Source organism: Lepidochelys olivacea (assembly GCF_965140295.1).
Source record: "Lepidochelys olivacea isolate rLepOli2 genome assembly, chromosome: 4".
NCBI classification, from domain to species: domain Eukaryota; kingdom Metazoa; phylum Chordata; order Testudines; family Cheloniidae; genus Lepidochelys; species Lepidochelys olivacea.
In genome coordinates, this window is record NC_140414.1 from 105,553,125 (window position 1) to 105,580,905 (window position 27,781).

The 27,781-nt window shown below is 38.3% G+C and overlaps 1 protein-coding gene across 4 annotated transcripts in view; it reads right to left on the minus strand.

Annotated features, from left to right (window-relative positions):
• Positions 1 to 7,471: 7,471 nt before the first annotated feature.
• The window catches only part of PGM2 (phosphoglucomutase 2), a 30,997-nt gene continuing 10,687 nt past the window's right edge, over positions 7,472 to 27,781 (minus strand). For all 4 annotated transcript variants that reach the window (XM_084626966.1, XM_084626967.1, XM_084626968.1 and 1 more), the window contains 12 exons: positions 26,876 to 26,982; positions 26,434 to 26,518; positions 24,673 to 24,756; positions 23,593 to 23,786; positions 22,750 to 22,939; positions 21,880 to 21,977; positions 16,511 to 16,691; positions 16,325 to 16,418; positions 15,328 to 15,457; positions 12,015 to 12,204; positions 11,175 to 11,308; positions 7,472 to 9,306 (listed from right to left, as the gene is read on the minus strand). In XM_084626966.1, coding sequence (XP_084483092.1) covers positions 9,204 to 9,306; positions 11,175 to 11,308; positions 12,015 to 12,204; positions 15,328 to 15,457; positions 16,325 to 16,418; positions 16,511 to 16,691; positions 21,880 to 21,977; positions 22,750 to 22,939; positions 23,593 to 23,786; positions 24,673 to 24,756; positions 26,434 to 26,518; positions 26,876 to 26,982 — 1,590 coding nt within the window. In that variant the 3' untranslated portion in view covers positions 7,472 to 9,203. The remainder of the gene's footprint in view (positions 9,307 to 11,174; positions 11,309 to 12,014; positions 12,205 to 15,327; positions 15,458 to 16,324; positions 16,419 to 16,510; positions 16,692 to 21,879; positions 21,978 to 22,749; positions 22,940 to 23,592; positions 23,787 to 24,672; positions 24,757 to 26,433; positions 26,519 to 26,875; positions 26,983 to 27,781) is intronic.

Here is a 27,781-nt window from a genome sequence, read left to right on the forward strand (position 1 = left end):
ATTAATTAAGATGAGCTATTACCAGCAGGAGAAAAAAACCTTTTGTAGTGATAACCAAGATGGCCCATTTAGACAGTTGACAAGAAGGTGTGAGGATACTTAACTTATTGAAATAGATTCAATATGTGTAATGACCCAGCCACTCCCAGTCTCTATTCAAACCCAAGTTAATTGTATTTAGTTTGCATATTAATTCAAGCTCAGCAGTTTCTCGTTGGAGTCTGTTTTTTGAAGCTTTTCTGTTGCAAAATTGCCACCCTTAAATCTTTTACTGATTGGCCAGAGAGGCTGAAGTGTTCTCCTACCGGTTTTTGAATGTTATGATTCCTGATGTCAGATTTGTGTCCATTTATTCTTTTGCGTAGAGACTGTGCGGTTTGGCCAATGTACATGGCAGAGGGGCATTGTTGGCACATGATGGCATATATCACATTGGTAGATGTGCAGGTGAATGAGCCCCTGATGGCGCAGCTAATGTGATTAGGTCCTATCATGGTGTCACTTGAATAAATATGGGGACAGAGTCGGCATCGGGCTTTGTTGCAAGGATAGGTTCCTGGGTTAATGTTTTTGTTGTGTGGTTGCTGGAGAGTATTTGCTCAGGTTGGGGGGCTGTCTGTAAGCAAGGACTGGCCTGTCTCCCAAGATCTGTGAGAGTGAGGGATCATTTTTCAAGATAGGTTGTAGATCTTTGATGATGCGCTAGAGAGGTTTTAGTTGGGGTTGGTGTCACATAAACACCACCGCTTACTTACCTACATGCCTCCAGCTTCTATGTGATGATCCTTCAGACACCATTTTAGTGTACCTGATTAAGCTTGCAAGAAAGTACAAGTGTACTTATCTGGACTTTATGACAAATAAAATGTATTTTACTCAGGGAATAAGCACTAAAGTGCAACAGCCATACACAATTCAAAATGAACACAGGATTTGAATAAGAAAATAAAATTTTGATTTATATCAATTCATACCCATCCAGAAAAACTGTCACTTATAAATATTTGATAAATGTCATGTAAAGGGGATTACGATAAAGAGGTTTGTTTTACTTTTTCAGTGCTATTGCTGAGGAAAATAGGCAGGCTGGCTGGCAAGGAAAATAGTAATACTTTAGGTATTTACATACACTTAATGCATCTGATGCATTTTTCTATCATTTCAAGTAGTTAAGCTGATGTACAAATACTTTTCTTGAAGGTAAATGATAACATAATCCAGCCTACAATGAAAAATGAGTATTGCTGAGAAAAACAAATTATGGGGATGGATAATACCTTGACCTATTCTTACTACCTAGAGATAGACATGGTAATTTATTGCACATATCTCTTAGACTGATTATTGTAGAAAATACTGATGCATTAAACACCCAGTAGGGCAAGAATTTTTAGTTCTCTAGCGTATTTTGTCCATAAATACCAAAAAATAGGGCTGTCAATTAATCGCAGTTAACCCACATGATTAACTAAAAAAAATAATCACTATTTTAAAAAATTAATTGCCGTCTTAATCGCACTGTTAAACAATAGAATACCAATTGAAATGTATTAAATATTTTTGGACGTTTTTCTACATTTTCAAATATATTGATTTCAATTACAACAGAATTCAAAGTGTACACTAATCACTTTTTTATTACAAATATTTGCAGTGTAAAAATGATAAAAAATAGTATTTCTCAGTTCACCTCATACAGGTACTGTAGTGCAATCTCTATATCGTGAAAATCAACTTACAAATTAATTTTTTTTGTTACATAACTTCACTGCATAACAAAAAAATGCAAAACTTTAGAGCCTACAAGTCCACTCAGTCCTACTTCTTGTTCAGCCAATTGCTAAGAGAAACAAATTTATTGACATTTACGGGAATACTGCTGCCCACTTATTTACAATGTCACCAGAAAGTGAGAACAAGCGTTTGAATGGGACCTTTTTACCTGGCATTGCAAAGTATTTACGTGCCAAGTGTGCTAAACATTCATATGCCCCTTCATGCCTCAGCCACCATTCCAGGGGACATCCTTCCATGCTGATAATGCTCATTAAATGAGTTAATTAAATTTGTGACTGAACTCCCTGGGGGAGAGTTGTATGTCTCCAGCTCTGTTTTACCTGCATTCTGCCATATATTTCACGTTACAGTAGTCTCAGATGACGACTGAGCATGTTGTTCATTTGAAGAACACGTTCACTGCAGATTTGACAGAACGCAAAGAAGGGTCCCATGTGAGATTTCTAATGATAGCTACAGCATTCAACTATTCGACATTGGTGAGGCCTCATCTGGAGTACTGTGTCCAGTTTTGGGCCCCACACTTCAAGAAGGATGTGGATAAATTGGAGAGAGTCCAGCGAAGGGCAACAAAAATGATTAGGGGTCTGGAACACATGAGTTATGAGGAAAGGCTGAGGGAGCTGGGATTGTTTAGCCTGCAGAAGAGAAGAATGAGGGGGGATTTGATAGCTGCTTTCAACTACCTGAAAGGGGGTTCCAAAGAGGATGGCTCTAGACTGTTCTCAATGGTAGCAGATGACAGAACGAGGAGTAAAGGTCTCAAGTTGCAGTGGGGGAGGTTTAGATTGGATATTAAGAAAAACTTTTTCACTACGAGGGTGGTGAAACACTGGAATGCGTTACCTAGGGAGGTGGTAGAATCTCTTTCCTTAGAGGTTTTTAAGGTCAGGCTTGACAAAGCCCTGGCTGGGATGATTTAACTGGGAATTGGTCCTGCTTCGAGCAGGGGGTTGGACTAGATGACCTTCTGGGGTCCCTTCCAACCCTGATATTCTATGATTCTATGATTCAACCCAATGTTTAAGAATCTGAAGTGCCTTCCAAAATCTGAGAGGGACAAAGTATGGAGCATGCTTTCAGAAGTCTTACGAGCAACACTCCAATGCAGAAACTACACAACCCAAACCACCAAAAAAGAAAATCAACCTTCTGCTAGTGGCATCTGACTCAGATGATGAAAATGAACATGCATCAGTACACACTGCTTTGGATTCTTATTGAGCAGAACCTGTCATCAGCATGGACGCATGTCTTGTGGAATGGTGGATGAAGCATAAAGGGACATATGAAGCTTTAGCGCATCTTGCAACACCAGCTGTAACAGTGCCATGTGAATGCCTGTTCTCACTTTCAGGTGACGTGAACAAGAAGGAGGCAGCATTATCTCCTGGAAATGTAAACAAACTTGTTTGTCTGAGCAAGTGGCTGAACAAGAAGTAGGACTGAGTGGACTCGTAGACTCTAAAGTTTCTTTGTTTTAAATGCAGTTTTTTGTACATAATTCTACATATGTTCAACTGTCATGATAAAGAGATTGCACGACCGTACTTGTATTAGGTGAAATGAAAAATACTATTTTTTTACCATGAAAATATTTGTAATTAAAAATAAAGTGAGCACTGTACACTTTGTATTCTGTGTTGTAAATGAAATTGGTATATTTGAAAATGTAGAAATCAAAAAATATTTAGAATATTTTAATAGAATATTGTTTAACAGTACAATTGTGATTAAATGATTTTAAAAAATTAATTTTTTTAATCGCTTGATAGCCCTATTAAATGAATTTTTCCACCCAAATGGGGTATTTGCAATATAGTTTTCCTTGTATACGACTTAAATTCTTCATTACTATTTGCCCTATAAAGACTCAGATCAGCCAAAAATGATTGAAATGTATATGGAAGTCTATTAAAGGCAAAATTGAATGATCGAAGTTATGGACACAACCCTTTATCCGGATGGTGTCAAAACTGGTAGCTTTGGATGTGCTGTGTCAAAAAAATGCAGGGTTTCTTGTGAAGAACTTTTAACACAATATCTCTCAGGTTATTGGCTATATAAACCTGCAGAGAGTAATTAGTGCCCCTGTTGCTAGAACAAAACTCATTTTCTAAGCACTATAGACCTCACCATGCAGCCTATCAGCTTAATTGTTCAGTCCACCAGATATCTGGGTTTCTTATGCAGGTTGTTTTGAGATTAGGTTTAAATCTGGAGAGTTTCATGTGTTTTGGTTTTTTTAAAAAAAAAATACAGATTGCTCAGAAAATTCCAGTTTAACTGAAGTTAGAAAATTATGATTACACTATCTAGTACTCACATGGCACACGTCACTGTAGATATGTCTTCATTAGAGTTAACTCAGGTGACCAGCATCTGAGTCTGAGCACCTGAGTTAACTTAAGCTGGATGCGAGCAGCCACACTGCAAAGCTATACACAAGTTATTGTGTCCTTACTGGTGCTTTACTCGCCCATATGAGCTACTAAGCTACTCTGATTCTTTCTCAGTGAGTGGTCGAAGAACTTGTCTGTCCTTTTATCTGCCTCTGATAGCAATATCCAGAGGGAAGTAAATTCTATATCATTTTTGCCAGAACTCACTTAATCCTGGGGCTCATGAAAATGCTCCTGAAGACAGAATTCAGATTTTGGCCTGGGTCAGATTTCAATAAATAGCAGGTTCGTTTTGTTTGCTTTAACTCCCCCAAAGCGGATAGCCACTCTTCTAAAAAGTCTGGAAGCCCATTCCCATTTCAAGTTACGCAAGATAAAACTCTGAATTCAACTGGTAATATAGTCAGCATGCTTCCAGGAACAATATGTCAGCAAAGAGTAGTTCTATAGTTTTGTTTGGACCTTACTGTTGCCTCCATTTCTCACGATAAACTATTTGGTATCAATGGGAAAACAAATTAATAGGTTTTCCAACCCCCACATTCATCTCTACACACAAATGGACCTGTGGCATGATGGATTTATCAGCCTAAAGGGGAATATTTGGTAGGATCCTCTTACTAATAATACTGACCGTATGAACCTGTGGTCTAATTAAACATAAAAATCAATCAACCCCTCCAATCAACCCAGGAACTAGCTGTTTAAATCTGGTCACCTTATCCCATATCTAGAATGGAGAGGAATTCTGAAAATTGTTTGACTTAAATGGGCAGTATTCAAGGGGCAAAGACCTCCAGCCTCTTTTGCATCTAAATTATAGGTTATGATAAACAGGAAAGTATATGTGGAAGTGATGCTGCATACACACACACACACACAATCAATCTAAAGGGGGGGGGCCTGAAGATAAAAACTGCCCCAAAATTAAGTCCAACATGCTTACCAGGTTAAAGGGTACTAAACCATTCAATCTGTCATGACTCTGTTTTGGTTCTTTTTCCCCTCTCCAGTTATGCTGAGATTAGATTGAAACCCAAAGTTCCATATTTTTTAAAAATTTAGATTGGTGAAAATTCCAGTCTCACTGAAGTTAAAACATTATGATCCCACTGTCTAGTACTCATAGTCCACAGTGTTTTATTTGAGCACCCACTGTAGTTAATCAATGGCTGTTTTTAGTAACACTAGAAATTGAAGATGTGTACCATCTTTGGCTATGAAGTTAAATCTATCTTCATTCTTGCTCCTTTCTAAAGTATTTAGTAGAAACAAATGGTTGTAAATCATGACAATGCATTTGTAATAAACTGTAGGAGATACTTTTACCAACTGGCTACATGACTAGACAATCGTCTTAGAAACACCTTTTAGAACTGTTTACAGATATAGGTTATAAATTTGAGTTCTGTGAAAGTCCTAAGCAAACTGTTTTTGGGTGAGTTATAGCAGTAAATAGATGTAAATTACAATTACACATAGGAACAGCCAGATGGAATCAGACCAGTGGTCCATCTAGTTCAGTAGGCTGTCTCCAGCAATGGCTAATACCGATTGCAAGAAATCTTGTGCACCTATGTGAAATAATTTTCCCATAGGAGAAACTTAACTATCAGTTAATAGTTGTCTTATGGCTTGAAGCATAAGGGCTTATATAGCTGTTATTTTATCCTATCTACCACAGATAGGTCTGCTGATGTTTATATTTAATTCTTTTCTGAGGCTTAGTAAGCGCTTGGTCTCTATGACTCAGACTCAACTTTAAGGCCGGAAAACACCATAATCATCTAGTTTGGCCTCCTGCACATCACAGGCCACAGAACCTAACCCACTCACTCCTGGAGTAGGCCCATTAATTTTGGCTGAAATGACTGAAGTTATCAAATCTTGATTTAAGTCTTCAATTTATTGAGAATCCACCATTTATTCTAGTTCGAACCAGCAAGTGACCCATGCCCCACATGGCAGAGGAAGCAAAAAAACTTCTAGCATCTCTGCCAACCTGACCTAGGGGAAAATTTCTTCCAAACCCCAAATATGGTGATCAGTTAGAGCATGTGGGCGAGACCCTCAAGTCAGAAAACTGGGATAGAATTCACTGTAGTAATTCAAAGTACTCCCCCCCCCCCCCATGTCCCATCTCTAGCTGTCATTCTTAGCAGTTTTCAGAGTAAAAAGAACAGGAGTACTTGTGGCACCTTAGAGACTAACCAATTTATTTGAGCATGAGCTTTCGTGAGCTACAGCTCACTTCATCGGATGCATCTCTTAGTCTCTAAGGTGCCACAAGTACTCCTTTTCTTTATTCTTAGCAGTATTTTTGTCCCATTTTTAGTCATCTGATCACATTAGCCGCATTTAAAAAAAAATGCTGCCACACATGGAGCAGAGATGCTCTGAGCCAACGACAATGACTCCCATTAAAAATCTAGTCCTTTTAACCCTTTACCAAGTTGAAAATTGACTGATTATTCCCATTGTTTTCTTACTTTCACTTTGTGGCCATAATTTCTTACAGGATTTTAATTGTTATACAGAGTAAGCATTTCTGCTTCTCAGAGCTTGTAGCAGCAAAGCGCCTCATTGAGCTACCTTTGGCACACCCACCATACACTCATCATTGCCTCCTCTTTAAACCTACATGCTGTGAATAAGAGCTATATGTAGTCTGATACATCCTTCAATCTTGGAATTACAAAGTAATGTGCTAGTTTTAACATATGTTCTGTTACCATTTTCATAAAAGCACCACCATATAGTGTGTATGTTTTGTTTGGTTAACTGCTTCTTAATTGTCTTGGTGGTTTGTAAAAGTCACATTTCTGAATATGTACAGAACAGTGATAGTCAGGCATCAGGAGCACTGCACCCTTTTATGAAGGTTACACAAATCATCAGCAGGTTTTATTGTTCAGAATAATCCTTCCTCTAAAGTTAAGGTGACTAAAGCAAATTAATTCTTACTGCACTTCTCTAGAAGCACTGAAATAAGGGGTAAGAGATCAGGGCTTTCCTATCAAATTTCCATTGAAGACTACAAAGGTATCTGCAATAGGATATTCCTTTACTTACAATGTAACTGTCTAGCTATAAACATTCTGAGTTTCACAGCCTAAGATCTTGTGTACAGCTAAACATTTTCCCCTGTGTCAAAATAAAATCCGAGCAACTACCCCTACATGGAGTAAGATCAGTAGTATTTACTTTACAGTACTTTTTTTTTTTTTCTATTTTACCACTTGTTTACAAAGGAAACCATTGGAATACAGGAATCTCACTTTAGAAGGAGTGATATTTTGCTTTCAAGATTCAGTTCAGGTTTACACTATGCCAAATACATTTTAGCACAATAAAAACAAACATACACAAGAATGCTGAGTTACAGACTAACATTTTGACCAACACTGGCTGGATGTTGTAGAATCCCCAACATTAATAGGGCATATACAATAAACACATTGTATGGTCCTCAGTGAAGTATATTCATAATTCCAGACTGCAGTGTGTCCTCCCATGGTTTTTTAATAGGTTATTTTAGAGTTGTCCTTGCATTCATTTTCAGAACATAACTACCAGGGCAATGAAAAGCCATATGCATGTAATTGCTGTACAGTAAGACTTATGATGTTTCACTTTGAAGTCAATAGCAAAACCCTCCCATCTTTTGTATTTATAGGCCCAATCAAAGGTCAGGGATGCATCATATGAGGCACTTTATAAATATTTACCAAGAAGTCAGTCTCTGCCCCTGTATAGTGTTAAGTGTCTTTAGAGAAAGACACAGGGCTGGCATGCTCAACTCCAACCCAAGATGCTGCATTTCCTCTTCCCCTGCCTACAAGATGATGTATTTTCATAGAAACCATGGCAATAGACAACAGACGTCCATTCTGGCTCTGCTTCATTGACTAATTTATGCTGTCCAGCATATATGTAGTAATATGTATTATCTGCTCGATATTTTTATATATATTAGTATGCATTAAGCATAAATATTGTAATAGTGATGTAGCCTAAAACTAACCTACACCATACTCCCATAACTTCTTCCATTTGGCATAAGCAGATAAGAAACTTGTCAAAATCAAGATTCATTCATTCTATGTCTTAGTACAAGCTAGGGGAGGCACCTTCATGGACCAGTACCTAGAATGCTAGTATCTAAATCAAAGATACGGAAAGAACAGAAAAACTAGTTAGGGAGCTGGGTTGGATTTTAGTGACCTGTAAAGAGAGATACAACTTGTATTATGTATAAATAATACCAGCTAAAATGTGTAACTTGGGGAGCACACCTTCTGTGTAAGGTGAATGTATCATCACTGCATGACATGGCTTCTCAGAGACTGGTATCATATATAACCTTACTCCTGTACCATAGTATTATTGTCTTAGAGCAGTAAGACATGTTCACATGGTTCATTATTAATGAAAGTGTGGTGGTCAAGCAATTGACTATACAATTTAACACCCACAAATTCACCACCAACCCCAGTAAAATCCTGCTATTGTGGCTAAAAATCACTTTTGGAAACCTGCTCTTCTAGGGACATCCCCTACATATTTCCAGTGCCCCGTAGTTATGCAGCTAGCCTGACTTCCAAAGATAAAACTAGACATATTCATGCAGCGCTATCCAGTTCCCCTGTCATCAAAAACTTGGTAGTTACATTGCTATCAAATTAGGCTACATACATGTAAAAAGCAAATTGCATTTACAGAAATTAAGGCAAGGCAAGTACAATAAAATTTATTAGAACAAGACTTGATTATTGAAACATTTGCATTGTACCAGATAATTTTTGGTTGCTAGTTTTTAATAAGGAATCCCTTGATTTACCCAGATAAGATATTAGACCAAAGAGGATGTGGAACACATATTGGTAAGGATATATATTTTAAATCTTTTTTTTTGGTCCTTAAAAATCTCTTTTTCCAATAGTGTAGAGTTTTGCCCACAACATGCTGCAGAGACAGTGCGATAAAGGAAACAGTCTTAATTATTTACTCTGCTTTGGGCTGCAGTTTATTTTTTTCTGGCTGAAAGAAATACTCTTCGATAGCACTGACCAGCTCACCTAATTCCTCCTTCAGTTGGTCAGGGTCACTAAAACAAAAAAAAAAAAAAACACAGTAAACAAAACCAAATCATAGTAGAGCAGCAAAAAAGGCTAGAAGAAAAAGAAAAACGGGGTATATTGCGAGGGCTTGTCAAGACAGACAGTGCATGGCAAGCTGGGATGTACACTGTACTGTAATGTAATGTACACTAGGAGTACATGTGGACCCTGCTACTGCGTGATAAGTTCCCCAGTGTGCACTGATTTACACCCCAGCTTGCCCAAGCACTAACTGTTAGTCTAGCCTAGCCCGCAGTCTCATGTGTGATGTTTTAACAGCACATTTTCTATTAATGCTAGTAAAATTGTGCGTTTGATTTCTTAGTCCCACATGTGGGACTAAATCAGTGTTTAGCTCCAACCTTTTTGTATCAAGGAGGTGAATTTACATGTTTGTCCATGTTTTTCTAATTATTTGATATAACAGCTGATTTAAGCTTCAAATATTTCCCATTTCATCCCTAGTTTGTATGTTTAGTAACATTTAGACCTTGTATCACTTTTCTTTCATTCATGATAAAGCATAAATACAATTAGCCTTTAACAAAAATTAGCTTATTTTTAAAATACTTTATAAACACATATTTGTATTTTTGAATCCATCTGTTGCCTCTCATCTTAGATTAAGCTTAAGAACTGCCTTTTTCAGATACTGTTATTTAGAGTCTATCACAATGGGATTGGGGCCTTTAGGCAAATATTACCATAATATTCAACATTAAATATTTAAAGATCAATTTTGATGAGCAATTCATAAACAGTGTTTTCTATTTGAGTTAGTTGTTAATGTCCAAAATCTTCGATCATCACTATAGCTTAGCAATCAAAAAGTTGTGAATAGCTACAGAAAACAGAAGAAATGCAAGCTTCTCCACAATACTCCATCAGTGTGCTTCAGCCAAAACATAGCACATTGATATGGCAGTCTTCATTTCTATTCAATCCCTGACTTCTGCTGAAACTTCCAAAAACGGTTGTCTATTTTGGGGAGACCACCTGAGCCACCAATTCATTTCACACACAACATGGTTCAGACACTACCAATCTGGGCTAGCTCTGAATGAGTAACCTAAAAGTAAAATACTACATATGCTAATTGTCAAAACTATAAGGCACATTTCCCTCCCCCCTTTTAAAAACAGGGAAGGAGGGGCTTTAAGATTTGAAGTTGCTTGCTTTGATGATGGTAGGTTATACTAATTACAGCACTGCACTTAGAACATTACTTGTGATATACTCTTATGTTATCTCAAGAAAGCCTAAAGCATACAGATGTGCCAGTTTTTAGCATTTGTACATCTACATAAATGTGTCCTTGGTTGAAAGAAGATAGATAATGCAGAGCTTCTGATGAGGGATCCAGAAGATCCACCACATAATTAAGAATATATTCTTTGGGGGAAAAAACTCCCCAAATTTTACACATTTATGAAAGTGGGCCAAATTCATCCTGGTGTCAGACAAATAGGCTAAATACCAAGATGTTATTTGACTTCTGACAGTCAATTACCAAGGCTACTTGAGTCAAAGGAATAAGTATGATATTTCAGTAATAAGTCTTGATATCAACTTTGAAACAAAAGATTTGAGAAAGGAAGCAGCCCTTTCAAATCATCTTGGAATATTTTAATACAATTTTAAAATGTTATCAAGTTGAGGGCCTCTTCCTGCTCCTACGGAAGTCAAGACAATCCATGTTTAATGAAACTTCAGTGACAGCAAGAATTGGCCATTAATTGTGCAGAACTAAAGCTTTGAACACATTCTTTTTCTAAAAAGAGTGTCATTATTAAAATTATATTAAAATAGGCCTTTTTTAAAAAAACACAATTTATTCCTAAAAGCAACACAATACCTGTTTCCAGGAGGGGCGCACAATTCAGCATAGTATTTGATTTTTGGTTCTGTCCCACTGGTCCTCATAGTAGCCACCCCTCCATTAGCAAAAGTAAATGTTATCATTTGGCTACTTTTACTGGTAGGAAGCACCTAGAAATACATATACACACACACACACACACATATATATATATATATATATATATATCATAGAATAGCTTCTTTAAAAGTTCGCTACTTAAATATATACAATGAGTTTTAGATGCAAGAGAAAAAAATCTAACAACTTGTATTCAGTACCAAATACACAAACTGAACTATTTTATTTTGGCCTCCCAACTTCAGACATGTTGGAGTTGATCATAATCTTACAGTCAACCTAGGATTTGAAAAGGAAAGCCATGTCATGGCTTGAGTCACTATTAGATAACACATCTTGAAATCTTGTCAAGGTTTTGGTAGCATATAGAAAAAGCTACACAAAGCATGTGCTCAGTGACTATCAAAAGAAAAAAATAAATACAAATCACCCTTGATTCTAAAAGAAGGCTAAAGAATCCAAAACTTCACATCTGAATAGATATTTTACATTTCTTATATCAGTGCAGAGGGGAAACATAATCCCTCCAAGCAGTAGGAAAAAAACAGAGAAAAACTTAAAGCTGTAGTAAATAGCACAAATCCTCAGAGCTTCTTCAGTGGACTCTGACATTTTATGCAGTTTAGACAAGATCACAAAGCATGGCTACAAGAATCTGTGTGGTTTTTAGTTGGTATTTTCACTTCTCTCAGTGTTAAGTATACTGTTAATTGTATGGACTATAAAACCTGATCATTTTTATAAAAGGATACTTACCGCCTTTTGATCAGGCTGGCTGCTATCATAGCCAGTAGTGAGATCCCTTACTCCAGAAACTTTAAATTTCCCACATGATTTTGGGTAAGTATTTTTTCCATCATAATTTCTAAGATTCTCAAATAACTCTTTAATAGTCTTAGGATCATGGCAGATAAAATATGAAGCTTTAGTAATGTGGTAGCCATACCTGTTAAGAGAAAATATAGTGATTCGAGAACACAGTCTACTTAAGCACACACCATGCATACCTTCTCATTGTGATACAAAACACATGATACATTTGTGTTTATAATGCATCTAGGTCAAGGGTTCTCAACCTTTTTCTTTCTAAGGCCCCTCAACATGCTATAAAAACTTTACACGCCACCTGTACCATAACAACTGCATATAAACGCCAGGGCCAGTGCTAGGGTAGCAAGCATGGCAGTTGCCCAGGGTCTCATGCCACAGGGGGCCCTGTAAAGTTAAGTTGCTCAGGCTTCAGCTTCAGCCCCATGCGGTGGAGCTTCAGTTTTCTGCCCTTGGCCTCAGCAAGTCTAATACCAGACCTGCTTAGCAGACCCCCTGAAGCCTACTCGCAGCCCCCCAGGAGGCTCTGGATCCCTGGTTGAGAACCATTGATCTAGGTAATATAAAAATAACTGATCCTCACAAATCTAAAACTGGAGAATACATATTTTTCACTTACATTTTTGTTTAGTTAAAGACCAAAACTGCTGGCATTTAGTTTAACATGAACGTCCCCCTGTATTTTAACTGTTGCAAAAATACCATTTTTTAAAAATTGGGAATGAAAAAGGGTATAATTACAAATGACAAAAAACTGTACCCCGTTGCAACTGTGGCTCTTAAAGATGTGTTGCCCACAACACGTCCAAAAAAAAAAAAAAAAAAAAACCACACACACACCCCACACCAACACCACAGTTACTCTAAGGTAGGTAATTGTCCACATGGATTCTACTCTTGGTGAGTAACAAGCTGTAGTTGGTTTGCTTGGAGGTGGATACTGGGAGTCCTACTTTTAAACAATGACTGCAGAACAGCTCTACCAAAACAGGCATCCAATGTGGAAGCTTTTACGAAAAATACTGTTTTGTGAATGTGTAGACTACATAGCTTTGGTACAAATTTGAGAAAGAAGGACATTCACCCTCCCTGTCCAGAAGATTTTACAATATAAGATGACCAGTAATTGTTGGCCTATGCCTTGTTTATGTAATCATATACCATGTATCTGCAAAACTTTCAACACACAGGTCTTACAGGTAAGACATAATATTATATAAGACAGGGGCCAGTCCTGTGTGTAACATGAGCTCTAGTCTCCCATCAAGCACATCCCTTTGGCATTAATGGGAATTACAGACAGGGCCATCCCTACCAATTATGGTGCCCTATGCAGCCTGAGCACCTGCTCCCCCGCAGGGCTGCACTCAAGGTCTGCGGGGCCAGGAAGGCAGGAGCGGTGGGGGGCCAATTTGGGGGGCCCCCCACACCCAGAGTGGTCTGGGGAATTAATGGGGGGCCAGGAGCAGGAAGCGGAACGACCCGGCCCCAGCCCGCTCTGCTTCTCCTGCCCCAGCCGTGTCGCTTCGGGGAAGGGGTCTTCCCCCCCCTGCACTCACCAGCAGCAGCGGGAAGCAGAGCAACCTGGCTCCAGCCTGCTCTACTCTGCCAGGTTTCAGCTGCATCACTCCGCTTCCCACCACCAGCGAGTATGGGGGACGATCTTTTCCCCACCCACCCACCGGCAGCGGGAAGCAGAGCAACCCGGCTGCAGCCTGCTCCGCTGCACCTGCCCCAGCCGTGTTGCTCCGGGGAGGAGGACCTCACCCTGCACTCAACAGCAGTGGGAAGCGGAGCGACGTGGGTAGGAGCTGACTGAGTAGAGCGGGCTGGGGCCGGGTTGCTCCACTTCCCACTGCTGCTGGTGAGTGTGGGGTCACTGGGGAAAGAGGAGGAATGGGGGCAGGCTGGGGGCAGAGTAGGGGGGAGAAAGAGTAAGAGGCAGGGTGGAGGGAGTTGATTGGGACCCCACACCCCTCTAGGGACAGCCCTGCCCCTTGCAGTAGGTGCAGCCCACTGGGGTCCAGCTGAGGGATAGGGCTGGTTGCTGGAGCTGCCGCGTATGCAGTATGCGGCTGCCTAGGGCACCATGGAATTTGAGGAAATACGGTACCCCAAATTTCATGGTGCCCTACGCAGCTGCGTATTCTGCATATGCCTAGGGATGGCCCTGATTACATGTACACCAGGAGCTGAATGGACCCTCCTAAGTTTACAGTGTTGTGACTGTGTTAGTCCCAGGATATTAGAGAGACAAGCTGGGTGAGGATCTCTCTTTTATTGGACTAGCTTCTGTTAGTGAAAGAAACAAGCTTTCAAGCTACGGAAACAAGCTACACCTTATTTATGTATCTTGCGAAGCATGTAGAAGATCACTGGGGTGGGTTCATGGGGGATGAGGCTGTACCATTTCCCCAATATACACAAACCTTCAAAAGACGAGTCTGGGAGCTTAAATTCACGACTCTGCTAGACACTAAAAATCATGGTCTTAATAAAAAGACTGGATTTATGACTTATTACAGCAACCTGTAAGTAACCCACTAACCCTTCCTTTTTTGTTCTATGACTGCACGGGTGTTAATGTGCCACTTCACCTTGAATGGCCCCTTAGAACGTGTGTTAATTTCTTATGCTAACCAATCTGTTCCACCTTGTATTTAACAGCGACACTGAGGACCACTCCCAGACCTGAAGAGCTTTGTGCAGTTCTAAAGCTGGTGTCTTTCACCAGAAGTTGGTCCAATAAACTGTATTGCCTCACCCACCTTGTCTCTCTCTCTCTCTCTCTCTGGGACCAACACAACTGCCACACTGTAAATTTAGGAGGGTCCATTTGGCACTTGGTGTATTTGTAATTCCCATTAATGCCAAAGAAATATGCTTGATGGGAGAATAGATCTCGTTACACACAGAATTGGATCCTGTCTTACAGAATCTGTTTTTTCTTGCCTACAAGATCTATGCGGAACTGAAAGCATTACTGAAACAGTTGTATAGCTTGTCACTTGACTAAAGGCTCACACTGAACAGTCTGTTGAGGCAACTGTGTATATTCTTAAGAGAGAGAGATTGAATATGTTAAGCTTTGTTTTTATGAGACAGGGCAACTTGCAAGTAGATAATTACGGTTGCAAAAGTACTTTGCCTCTATATTGTATTAGATATTATTCAGTAGCAAGTTAACTAACATATTGGAGATGGAGAACATCTGGTAACTAGACAATGAAATTAAACTCACTCATCATAGATAGCTTTCAGCTGCAGAGACAAAGACAAATTTTTGGTTGCTAGCCAACTAGACATCTCTGCAGTTATAACAGCAGCACTGACACCATCTTTGTCCAGGACAACAGGGCTGCACATATATCCTAAACAAAAGAAAGCATATAAAAAGAATCCTGTAACAAAAGGAACTAGAGTATACAGAGAAAACCACAAAGAAACACTGACACTACAGAAGTTGGAAGTTTTAGCAAACAAAAAGTATCTTCATCACATTCTGGTGTTAGGAAGAGCACCCATAAGAATGATTATATAATAAACTTCAGCATTTCTGTAAGCAACATTTCAGGTGATTTTTCTGCACAAAAAGATGAAGTTAAACACTTCAGTACTGTAGATATACATCAGTGAAACGCTTTCCAACCACTTGCAGATCCACTAAGAGGTACTTTTACGGGGAGGGGTGGGGGTGTTAAAAAAAATAAAATAAAAAAAAAATCACAGTAAGGCAGCTTAACCAGAGTTTGGTCCCAAATTTGATTCTTTCCATATGGCAGCATGTGGTAGTGTCAACAGAACTCCAAAAGTCATTCTTTCACTGGTGTTGGAGTGCTATTCTACTATTAAAAAAAGTCGCTTCCCAAATGTGTCTTTTGTGTGTCAATTATTCATAACAATTAGAGTTGGGTTGTTTTGGGTGGTTTGTTTTTTTAACTTGTCACTCATGGAAACTTGAATCTCAGATTTCAAGTTAACTTGTCTTCTTCATGGCTCATGCATACTCTGCAATTGGAATTGCGTTAACAATTCTGATAATGTACAAACCAGCTCACTACCATATTTGCATCGCCTCTGAAGTAGTAAAAACTCAGTCAACCAGGTAGATAGGATACTGAACACGCATGGGGAGTGAGTGTTGAAATGATGGCACTTTTACATATCACTTCTGTCCAGAAAGTGGCTTTTTACTCTTCTACAGTGCACCAGAGCTATCTATACTGTTTATTTCTTACCTATAGCTTCTTCAAATGCAAATAAAACTGTTTTCCCCTGGTCCGTGAGCTGCTTAGCTCGATTTCCCATCCATTTGAAACCTGTCAATGTCTCCTAAAGTGAGATGGGGAGGGGGGAAAAAAATGTAAGATACGTTGCACACAAAAACAAAAACATGATACAGACTTTTACACAAAACAGTTTACCTCAAAGTGAAAGCCTTCCTTCAGTGCAATTGCTCTCAAGATTTTGGAAGAGACAGTGCTGGATAACATGTATACATCTTTGATGGCAGCAGGATCTTGATTCTGATTTTTCCAGCAAGTGAAGAGCCACCAGCCTAAAAGAGCTCCCAGCTCATTGCCAGAAAACACTTTCCACTCACCACTGAAAACAAAACATGATGCAACCATTATAAAAACAATTAAAAAGACAATAGTGGAGAACATTTAACAGTTGTTGTGTACAAGAAAATTGGCAGAACAGAGGAAGTCATCTAACTGCTGTGGAGGTGAATTTGATTTTCAAAGGACAAATGGGAGTTAGGGATCCAACTCCCACTGAAAAAAATTAATGGGAACTGAGTGTCTAACTTCCATTGGAAAATGTTCCTTACTTTTTTATCCAACTAAAACAGGACATTCTCCTTGTCATTCCCATTGGCTTCTATGCCTGTCAAAAGCTGCAACAATTCACTATCCGTTACAACTGTTAAAGCTAAAAAGGGAATTAAGAACAAGTATTTTTCATTTTAAAATGAAGTGTTTTGGAGCATCTACATCATATCTTGATGAAAAAAGACCTCATATTCACAAGCTACAACACCAACATGACTTGTGGGAAAAACAACTCGGTACTAAATGACCGTTATTAGAGTGGGTTCAGTGACAGCCTGGGCTACTAATTTTCACGTAATCACAAGTACATCAGGACACTAGATCATTAAGGAAGAATGGAAAAAAGTCTCAAACATAAATATCAAAAAAGGGTCAAAGCTGACTCAATTATTGGAAGAGCAAGGAAAATGATGAAGGGAAAAGCAGAAGAGAAAAGGGGAGTGAGAAAATTGTTCAAAAATCCAGTTGTGAAGGGGAACAAAGACATCACTAAAGCCGACATAAATCAAGACCTACAAAAACAGTACCTGTTGTGAAAGAGAAGCAGCCTCAGTCTCTTGCATCTATTGATGCCAATAGGCACAAAGTAATGCACAGCAACAGTTTAGTGTAATAGCAGATGACAAACTACTTGCGCTCTAATGGGAGTTTCTGTCAAGGAAGAAGTACAGATGCTGTAGAAGTCTATTCTTAACATACTAGTTAGTGTACAAACATCTTCAGCAGGAGGAAGAGATGAGAGGACTCAGAATGCGAGGACTATAGCTGGCCAAGAGAAAGGCACAGAAAAGCAAGTACATACATTATGTGCTTAACTCAGACCTAGCTCTCACTGCTATAAAAAAGTGTGCTAAACTAGAAGCAGAATTTCTAATACAGACTATTAAAGTCAGATTTAAAAAAAAAACAGACACATTTAGCACTGTGCTCTAGGTAAATGTCCCCAGCAAAAACATTTTCTTTTCCCTCAATGCCAACGAAGCCTTGTTTGTGTTTGACACATGCAACATTTTGCTGGCTGCTTGACTTTGCACATTCTTCCTAACACATTTGCTTTTTTACATTTTAATTTTGGTGGTATGTTAGTGGACTTAGAAATTCTGTTCCTGACTGCAATGTACTTCTGATTTAAAACTTCAGTGCACGCATCATTACATACGAACAGCCATACTGGGTCAGACCAAAGTCCATCTAGCCCAGTATCCTGTCTTCCAACAGTGGCCAATGCCCAGTGCCCCAGAGGGAATGAACAGAACAGGTAACCATCAAGTGATCCATCCCATCACCCATTCCCAGCTTCTGGAAAACAGAGGCTAGGACATCATCCCTACCCATCCTGACTGATAACCATTGATGGACCTAGCCTCCATGATTTATCGAATTCTTTTTTGAACCCTGTTATAGTCTTGTCCATCACAACAACATCCTCTGGCAAGGAGTTCCACAGGTTGACTGTGTGTTGTGTAAAGAAATACTTTATTTGTTTTAAACCTGCTACCTATTAACTTCATTTGGTGGCCCCTCATTCTTGTGTTCTGAGGAGTAAACAACACTTCCTTATTTACTTTCTCCTCACCAGTCATGATTTTATAGACCTCTATCATATCCCCTTAGTCTCGTTTCCAAGCTGAAAAGTCCCAGTTTTATTTCTCTCTCCTCATATGGCAGCTGTTTCATACCCCTAATAATTTGTTGCCCTTTTCTGAACCTTTTCCAATTCCAATGTGTCTTTTTTGAGATGGGCAACCACATCTGCATGCAGTATTCAAGATGTGGGCGCACCATGGGTTTATATAAAGGCAATATGATACGACCAAAAGGAAAAAAGGAAAAAAAAGGCAAACGTAGATGTGTGCTGGCAAAACATTAATATCCTGGAACTGACATGGCTACAGCTACACAGCATAAAACATTTTAGAGTAAAGGATGACAAGCTTAATCTACATGTCCTTAACAGACCCAGGGGAGAGGGTGCTAATAAATCCATTCCTCTTCCCAGATACAGAAGAGGCTCTCTAATCCACACAGCTGGAGGAAGGAAAAGCCCTTGAGTTGCTGTAGGAATGAAGAGGATCTGAGTTCTCCTGGTGAGCAGGAAGAACACTGTGCTCTCCTCCTCTTCTTCCTTCGGAGCTTGAGAGCCCAAGTTAATTGGAGTGGTATAAAAACTCAAATCTCTCTAATTTCAACAACCACAGGAGGAGACATGGTAAATAGCCCTCTCTCAGTGCTTAGCCAGTGTCGAGGGTGAGACCTGGGTTTCAAATCACTCTGATAGTGAAATATCACCTATACTTCCCCTTCCCTTGGTAGCAGCAGCAGAACTTTGTTCTGTATTGCAAGGAAATAAAAACCTGAAGTCCACCTTCAGGGCAGGTTTACAGTAGGGCTGTCGATTAATCGCAGTTAACTGATGCAATTAACTCAAAAAAATTAATTGAGATTAAAAATATTAATCACAGCTTTAATCACACTGTTAAGTAATAGAATACCAATTGAAATTCAATATTTTGGATGTTTTTCTACATTTTCAAATATATGGATTTCAATTATAACAGAATACAAAGTCTACAGTGCTCACTTTATTTTTTATTCCAAATATTTGCACTATAAAAACGATAAAAGAAATAGTATTTTTCAATTCACCTCATACAAGTACTATAGCACAATCTCTTTATCATGGAAGTACAACTTAAAATGTAGATTTTTTGTGTTACATAACTGCACGCAAAAAACAAAACAACGTAAAACTTTAGAGCCTGCAAGTCCACTCAGTCCTACTTCTCGTTCAGCCAATCGCTAACAAAAACATGTTTACCTTTATGGGTGATAATGCTACCCACTTCTGAATTACAATGTCACGTGAAAGAGAGACTAGGCGTTCATGTGGCACTGCTGTAGCCGGTGTCACAAGATATTTACGTGCCAGATGCAAAAAAGATTTATACGCCTCTTCATGCTTCAGCCACCGCTTAATTAACAACTGACCTCCTTGGGGGAGAACTGTATATCTCCTGCTCTGTTTTACCCACATTCTGCCATATATTTCATGTTACAGCAGTCTTGGATGATGACTCTGCACATGTTTGTTTTAAGAACATTTTCACTGCAGATTTCACAAAACACAAAGAAGGTACCAATGTGAGATTTTTAAAGATAGCTACAGCACTTAACCCCAGGTTTAAAAATCTGAAGTGAATTCCAAAAATCTGAGAGGGACGAGGTGTGGAGCATTCTTTCAGAAGTCTTAGAGGAGCAACACTGATGCAGAAACTACAGAACCCAAACCACCAAAAAAGAAAATGAACCTTCTGCTGGTGGCATCTGACTCAGATGATGAAAATGAACATGCGTTGGTCTGCACCGCTTTGGATCGTTATCAAGCGGAACCTGTCGTCAGCATGGATGCATGTCCTCTGGAATGGTGGTTGAAGCATGAAGGGACATATGAACCTTTAGCACATCTGGCATGTAAATACCTTGTGACACCAACTACAACAGTGCCATGAGAACGCCTGTTCTCACTTTCAGGTGACATTGTAAACAAGACGTGGGCAGCATTATCTTCTGCAAATGTAAACAAACTTGTTTGTCTGAGTGATTGGCTGAACAAGAAGTAGGACTGAGTGAACTTATAGGATCTAAAGCTTTACTTTGTTTTAAACGCAGTTTTTTGTACATAATTCTACATATGTAAGTTCAACTGGCATGATCGAGAGATTTCACTACAGTACTTGTATGAGGTGAAATGAAATACACTATTTCTTTTGGTTTTTTTACAGTGCAAATATTTGTCATAAAAAATAAATATAAAGTGAACATTGTACATTTTGTATTCTGTGTTACTGAAATCAGTATACTTGAAAATGTTGAAATCATCAAAAAATAAACTGGTATTCTATTATTGTTTAACAGCACAATTAATCGGGATTAATTTTTTTAATTGCTTGACAACCCTAGTTTACAGCTGTATAGATTAACTTCTGCTCTACTAGATTAGGTGAAATGAGAAACATTAAATTTCTGGGTGGTAGTATTCAGCAGTGCACTTCAACTGAATCTCTATCATCTGATACAGCTTTTCAGAAGCAGTCTGTATGATGCTGGTCACTCAAGGGGACTACTGGATGGTGAGCCAGAATTACATGTCACATAGGCCACAAGCACATCTGACAAATGTGGCAGGTCCCCACCCTAAAGGGGCTTACTTTCTGTGGCCCCAGCAACAGAATCTAAATGGACATAAGTGTCCAGCTATGCATGTTTTACAACGGAATTGAAAACTAGTAGCCAAATCACCAGAAGTTGCTGAGCACCTACAAATCTCATAGGAGAGAAAGTGAGATGCAGATACACAGCATCTTTGAAAAATCAGGCTCAAGGTATCTAATAAATACCTTAGCATATGTAGTCAATCACTACCCCTATTCTTGAACTGGGGAAAAGATAGAAGGGGTTCGATACATGAATGAACTATGCTGTCCCCCTAATTCCGGAAGTCAATGAAAGCGTTTCATGCAATTAAAGATGTTAGTTACTACTCACTAAATGAAATGAGTGAGAAAGCATGTTTTGACGCGTACTAGGGAAGATTTCTATTTAAACACCTTGATATACTATAAAACAGACTAAGCTATTTGGGGTAAGGGCTGTCTCTTCATATTTGTCTTCTTTTTGTACATTCCCTAGCACAATGGACTCTGAATCATCATCGCAGCCTCTGGGTTCTATTGCAATATAGGTATTATTAATTACACACACACTTTTAGAGCGCTCAGATTTTCCCAATAATAATAGCAACAACATCTAGGAATCTATGAAAAGATAAGGCCAAAAGGAACCCTTGTGATCATCTAGTCTGAACTCCTGCATAATACAAGCCACAGGACTTCTTAGAATGAATTCAGGCTTCAAGTAAATACCTGTGGTTGAACTACAGCATATTTTTATTACTGTACCTTTCTTGTTTCTCTGCAACAAGAAGTCGATCAGCATCTGGGTCATTTGCTAAAATAATTCCAGCCCCTTCTTTTTCAGCCAAAGCAAAAGATAACGTCTAGAAAACAATAGTACAGTGCAACACCAGAGAAGGATCATCAATACTTCTAAATAATATTTTCACTCTCTTATAGGTCTAACACTCCCATTTATTTTCACTTGAACCCACAAAACCACAAAGCTATGTTTATAGCAGAAACGCCGTCCTTAATTCTTTCAAGGGTACCCTCAGTATTGTAGGGATCTCAACGGGTAGCAGCATTACATTAAAATAAGATACGGAGTGTGAAGAGTAAATTAAATAACATCTATTTCTACATTTGGGGGCTAATTCAAAGTCCACTGAAGTCAATGAGACTGCACTGAAGTTAACGGACTACTCACACAAGTCAAGTTATTCCCATGAACGTTTGCAGATAAGGCCTTAGATCTCTACATTTGGTATCATCTTATTCTATAGTTTAACTGTTAACAGCTGTTGGATTCAGGTTGTTAAAAATTTCGTTGTAATTGGACATTTTCTAAGATGGAGGAATATTCTCAGTTTGTTTGTTTAAAGGGCTATTCTATTCTCCATGCTGATACTGTATATTCTACTGGAGAGTTAAAGAAAAAAAATCTTCTAGTAGTTTATCTTGTTATTAGATAACCAGTTCATTAAAAACTATGAAAAGACACTTGTTAGCTTTTCAAGAAATCTAATGGAAATGGAAACTCAAAATGAAAAACTATTTTATAAAAACGTTATACCTAGGTTTACAGTGACAATTTCTGGCTGGTGGAGAGAACACTTTTAATATAGATAGCAAATATTTAAAAACAATATTTACCAGTACACCTTTACCCTCTTCAGGATTTGGGTACTTTACTGTTGGAAATTCTGGATCAGGATCCTTCTGTTCAGGAACAGCCAATGGAGGTTTAAAGTCAAATGCCTTAAAGGCTGACTGCACAAATTCATGGCCTACACCATGCACAGAAGTGTGGGTGAACTTCAGCTTTGTTTCCTTGTTTATATTCCTGAAATCAAGTAAATTAATTATGTTAAATTAACATGGCCACTGTGTGCCACTTAACGGGGTTCAGAAACAACCATGACTCAATACTCTGCAACAATGTTAAACTATGAAACCAAAGAAAGTTTGTATTAAAAGGTATCCTTTTTTACCCCATCTCTAGCCCTACATGACTGTACCACGACATCAGATAAAATAAGGCTCTGTATAGCCTTACAGAGCACAGGAGGAAGGAAGAACTAGTATGATTGGCTGATAAGATTCAGTACCCAAGTTGAGTAATGGCATTTAAACAGACTTCTACATAAAAGCAGAAGCTACACTGAACCACAGTGTTATCTGTTGCTATGTTATTTATCTTTCACTCACTTTACTTAGAGGCACATACAACTAAGAACAAACACCACTTAGTCTCCTAAGTAGATGCATAATGCTTGTTTGTAATATTACAGCATTATTTTTCGTACATTCCTGGCTTTCTAGTATACTGAGTTTAGCAGTTGCTAGCCTCAGGGTAAAGTTAATGTAACCGACGAAGTTAAAATTTTTGTACCCAGCTCCTCCCCCTCCCCAACCCCAGTTTTAGTTTTAATCTTTGTTTAAAATCAAGTTAAAAATATAGGTTTGTCACCAAGAGAATGACAATCACCAGCTCACCTGTGAAAGCAGTGCTTTTGTATGTCTTTAAAGTAGTCCTTATTGATAGTGACATAAGGATCATGAAGTAGCAAGCTGCTGTCAACCAGACTGTCATCCCAAGCCTGAGGCCATGGCTCTTGGTTCTCTTCGATAGCTTGAGAGATTCCTTTGTCATGAGGTGAAGTTATCTGTGCACCATTTTCCCAATAAACCTAAATGGTACACAGGACACACCGGGGTTATTTTAAACATGAATACCTTTACTGATCTTAGTTGGCTAAATCCTGGCACAATTTATGGCTGATTCCAGTAAATACAGCTAAAACAATACAGTGTAATATACTTTGAATATAGATTTCCCTAAGCTTTGTTTTTCTGAGGATGTAGTGCCCTATATTTAAATCCCCCATGAAAAACAAAGTAGACCACCACCAGGCTCATCTCATTTAGAGATAAAAATCAAATTTCAGGCCATTTGCTAGGCAGATAGTTAATACTTGTCCATAATACATTGTCTCAACCTACATAGTTTACTCTAATTTTATATATAACCACTACGCATGAGACAAGACAAGGGGGAAAAAAAGGAAGAAAATATTTTTAGTACCAAAAACAACACACACAAAATAACTGCACAATTTTTAACTGCAAAAGCAATCAAAAACTTTTAGTCCCCTACACCACCTGCTGCTTTTGGTCTTCAAACTACTTCCACCCATGCAATAAATTGTTAATTTAAGTCATGTTACTGTAAAATTCTTAACACTTTCAAAGGTCTGAACATATTTGAAAAAGCAGCAAGATTACTGAAAATTAAATATATATAACATTTTAGAACAGTGAAGCAACACATTCTGGAGGAATGAACAAAGATCTGAGTTCTAATCTTGCCTCTGTCCCTAACTTGCTATATGGCCCTGGGCCAGCCAATGTCTCATCTGTAAAATGGGGATGATACTACTTCCCTCCCTCCTTCCTAGGGCTACTTTGAAGATTAAGGACTGGATAGCTCTTTGAACATATAGAGTGCTACTATACATGCTATTATTAAATAGTCATGTCTGAAAACAATGGAAGATTTAAGTTATATAGGAATACCTTGTAACCATTATCTTGTTTTGGGTTATGGGAAGCAGTAATCATAATTCCAGCAGAAAGTTTCAGATGAGTTATTGTGTAGGGCTGTAAAACAATAGTATAAAGAGAGTTATCATGGAGTCTCGATCTTGCTAAATTCTGGGAATCAAGCCATCGCTGCAACCATACAATCATAATTTCAAGTCTAGAAAATAACTATTCTCTTTATTGATTGTGAGCCATGCCATCTAGTGGCCTGACTGCTTAATTACAGGTACCACACATGCCCAATAAAAGTGTAAGATCAAAGAACATTTGATTTTCCAAAGACTAAATCTGGACTGAATATACCAAAATAATGAAAACAAAGAAATAATGTATATGACAAATGTTATCCTTGTTCATTTTACTGCTGTGAAATTTAAGTGTAACTAATTCCCTTCACAGCATGTTTCAATTGAAGTTTATTTAAAATTAGAGCTGTGTAGAGTATCAATATTTAAGTTAACCAGAATTCAGAGTACAGTAGATTCCTCCAATTTGGGACAGCACAGTGAACGAATGTCACCATCAAGAGGTGTTCCTAACTCACAGAGGACATTTAAAAAATAATGCTGGTCTCCTGAGAGCAGTAGCCAGTGCACTGTGCTATTGGACAGGTCCAAAAAGTTGGTAGGCATTTTGCGCACTGGGTTAGGGACTGAATCTTGCTAACTGCATGGCAGCCCAGCATGGCCAAAAGGAGCAAACTAACAGTCAAGAACAGGCAATGGTGAAAAATTCACACAGTATTACATTAAAGGAGGAAATGAGAGCTGTTACATGAGCAAACGTAGAAAAAGCATGATCACAAGACACGCTAAAGTCCTAAGAATGACCATTACAAGAGCATATCCTCATTAAAGAGCAGTCATTGCCATCGTACAGCTTAAAATAATTTCTTGAAAGACAACTCATTGAAGCATGGCCTGATTGAAGAGTATTAGAAGGAAAAAATACTGGTTTTCCTATACATCTTGAAATTAGAATACTGTATTTGTAGAACATAGTAACCCAGGGATGATGAGAAATATGACTCTATTGTTCCAATCTATGAAATGTTTAATACTTTTGCTACCAGACAGGTGTGCTTCTGTAGCACCAGTTTAACACTAGACAGAAGTTACTGGAATATCATATTCCAGATACATTAAGCAGCACAGGAGGTCCTGAAATACCCAATACAATCGGCAGCTACCAACTAGTTAGTAGCTGATCTAGTTTAAATAATGTTATTTGCTGGAAATACTGTCTGGATTCTTGGAGTTCAAGCTCACCTATCTATAAATATATAGAGTATGCATCTTTTGGAAGACATCAGCCATTGCTCATAAGCAGAAGTATAGCAGCTAATCTTCCAAAATTCAATAGGTAACGTATCCCATCAGGCAGGTGTGAAGGGACATACGTATCCTTCAGAAACTCTGGTGGCCCTCACATCCCCATCTTTCAGAAGAGCTGCTATCTGGGCAGCAGCACAGTATGGTTACACGGAATCAGAAACAGGCAGAGCACTAGCTGCTTCCGAAGAAGCTGAGAAGTTCAGGATAAAATATCGACAGCATATCCTAATCAGTTCCTCTACAGCTTACTGTACCTGAAGCAGCTAGGATCTTAAATAAGCCTGAGAGTAGCAAACTAAGAAATGAGTTTGCTTTTTCTAAAAAAGATTAATAGGGGTTTTTTTTGTACTTGACAGTACCCTATTATGTTGTATGAAAAAGAAATTATAGACAACTATACCACAAAAGGTGTTGGTGTTATATTGGAGAAGAGGTACACTGGAATTCCCTGACTGATGAAAGTTGTTGCAGCAAGCCTTGCAAACCTAAATGACAAGAAAAGTTTATTTGGAAATACATTCATGAGACTCTCACTAGACAGTTAAATAAAATTCACAAGGAGCATGTAGATTTGATTCTGGTGTAATTCATTTGTCCCTTATTCTGGTTACAAACATGGTCCAAATTTGCAGTACAGACTGGATTTTACCAGTGTTTCATACCAAAATGCAAAAGGAGAGCAAAGCTATATTTCTTATCTTCAGATGCACAGTGTACACATTTTTACATTCAAATTGCACACACATCTAACTGCTCCAAAGAACATGCTATTGAAGCAGTGAACAAACTAGAATACATTCCATATAACATACAAATAAATCATTTCCACAGACTAAGAGTACCTCTTGCTGCTACCTCCACTTGAAGGATGGGCGCGAGCATCAAAACCAATGACAACCCCTCTTTTCTTTAGATCACTGAAGTTCTTTTCAAGGTACCTGCAAAATCCCTAAAGACAAAAAAACTCAGAACTTAATCTTAGTATTTTAAATGTGGCTGCAATAAATTTTAAAATCTTTAAACATAAACAAACAAACCAAAATAAAAAAGCAAGTAAAGTACCCTAAATTGGTTTAGGGTAAAATTTTCTGGGAGCAAGAAATACTGATTGAAAACCAAGAAAGTGGTGAGTTTCCAAACAAAAATACTGAAATATCACTGATGGGTTTTATAATATGAATAATTCCAAATGAAAAATTTAAATCCAGGTAGATTAGGTAAAAATGATAATTTTGGATTACAAAACTTCACAAGTGATTAATTCAGATGCTATTTTCTGGCCTGAAAAAGTAATCACTACTAGTGAATATATTAATTTTTTAATCTCAAACACACCAAAATGAAGCCTGTTTAGGACAAAGTAAATCAATGACATGGGATACACCCTTACTTTTATTCAGCTTCTCCAGATACAGCAGATCTACTCTAGGATGTATGAGGTATTAGAACTTTTACGCAAATTGAGACTTGCACAGATATACTAAATTGGCTTAATTTGGGATTTCCTATATTTTTACTGACTGAGACAGTAGGAAAAGCATCTGGCACGTAAATACCTTGCAATGTCATCTATAAAAGTGACATGCAAATGCCTGTTCTCACTTTCAGGTGACATTCTTAATAAGAAGTGGGCAGCATTATCTCCTGCAAATGTAAACAAACTTGTCTGCCTCAGTGATTGGCTGAACAAAAAGTAGGACTAAGTGGACTTGTAGGCTCTGAAGTTTTACATTGTTTTGTTTTGAGTG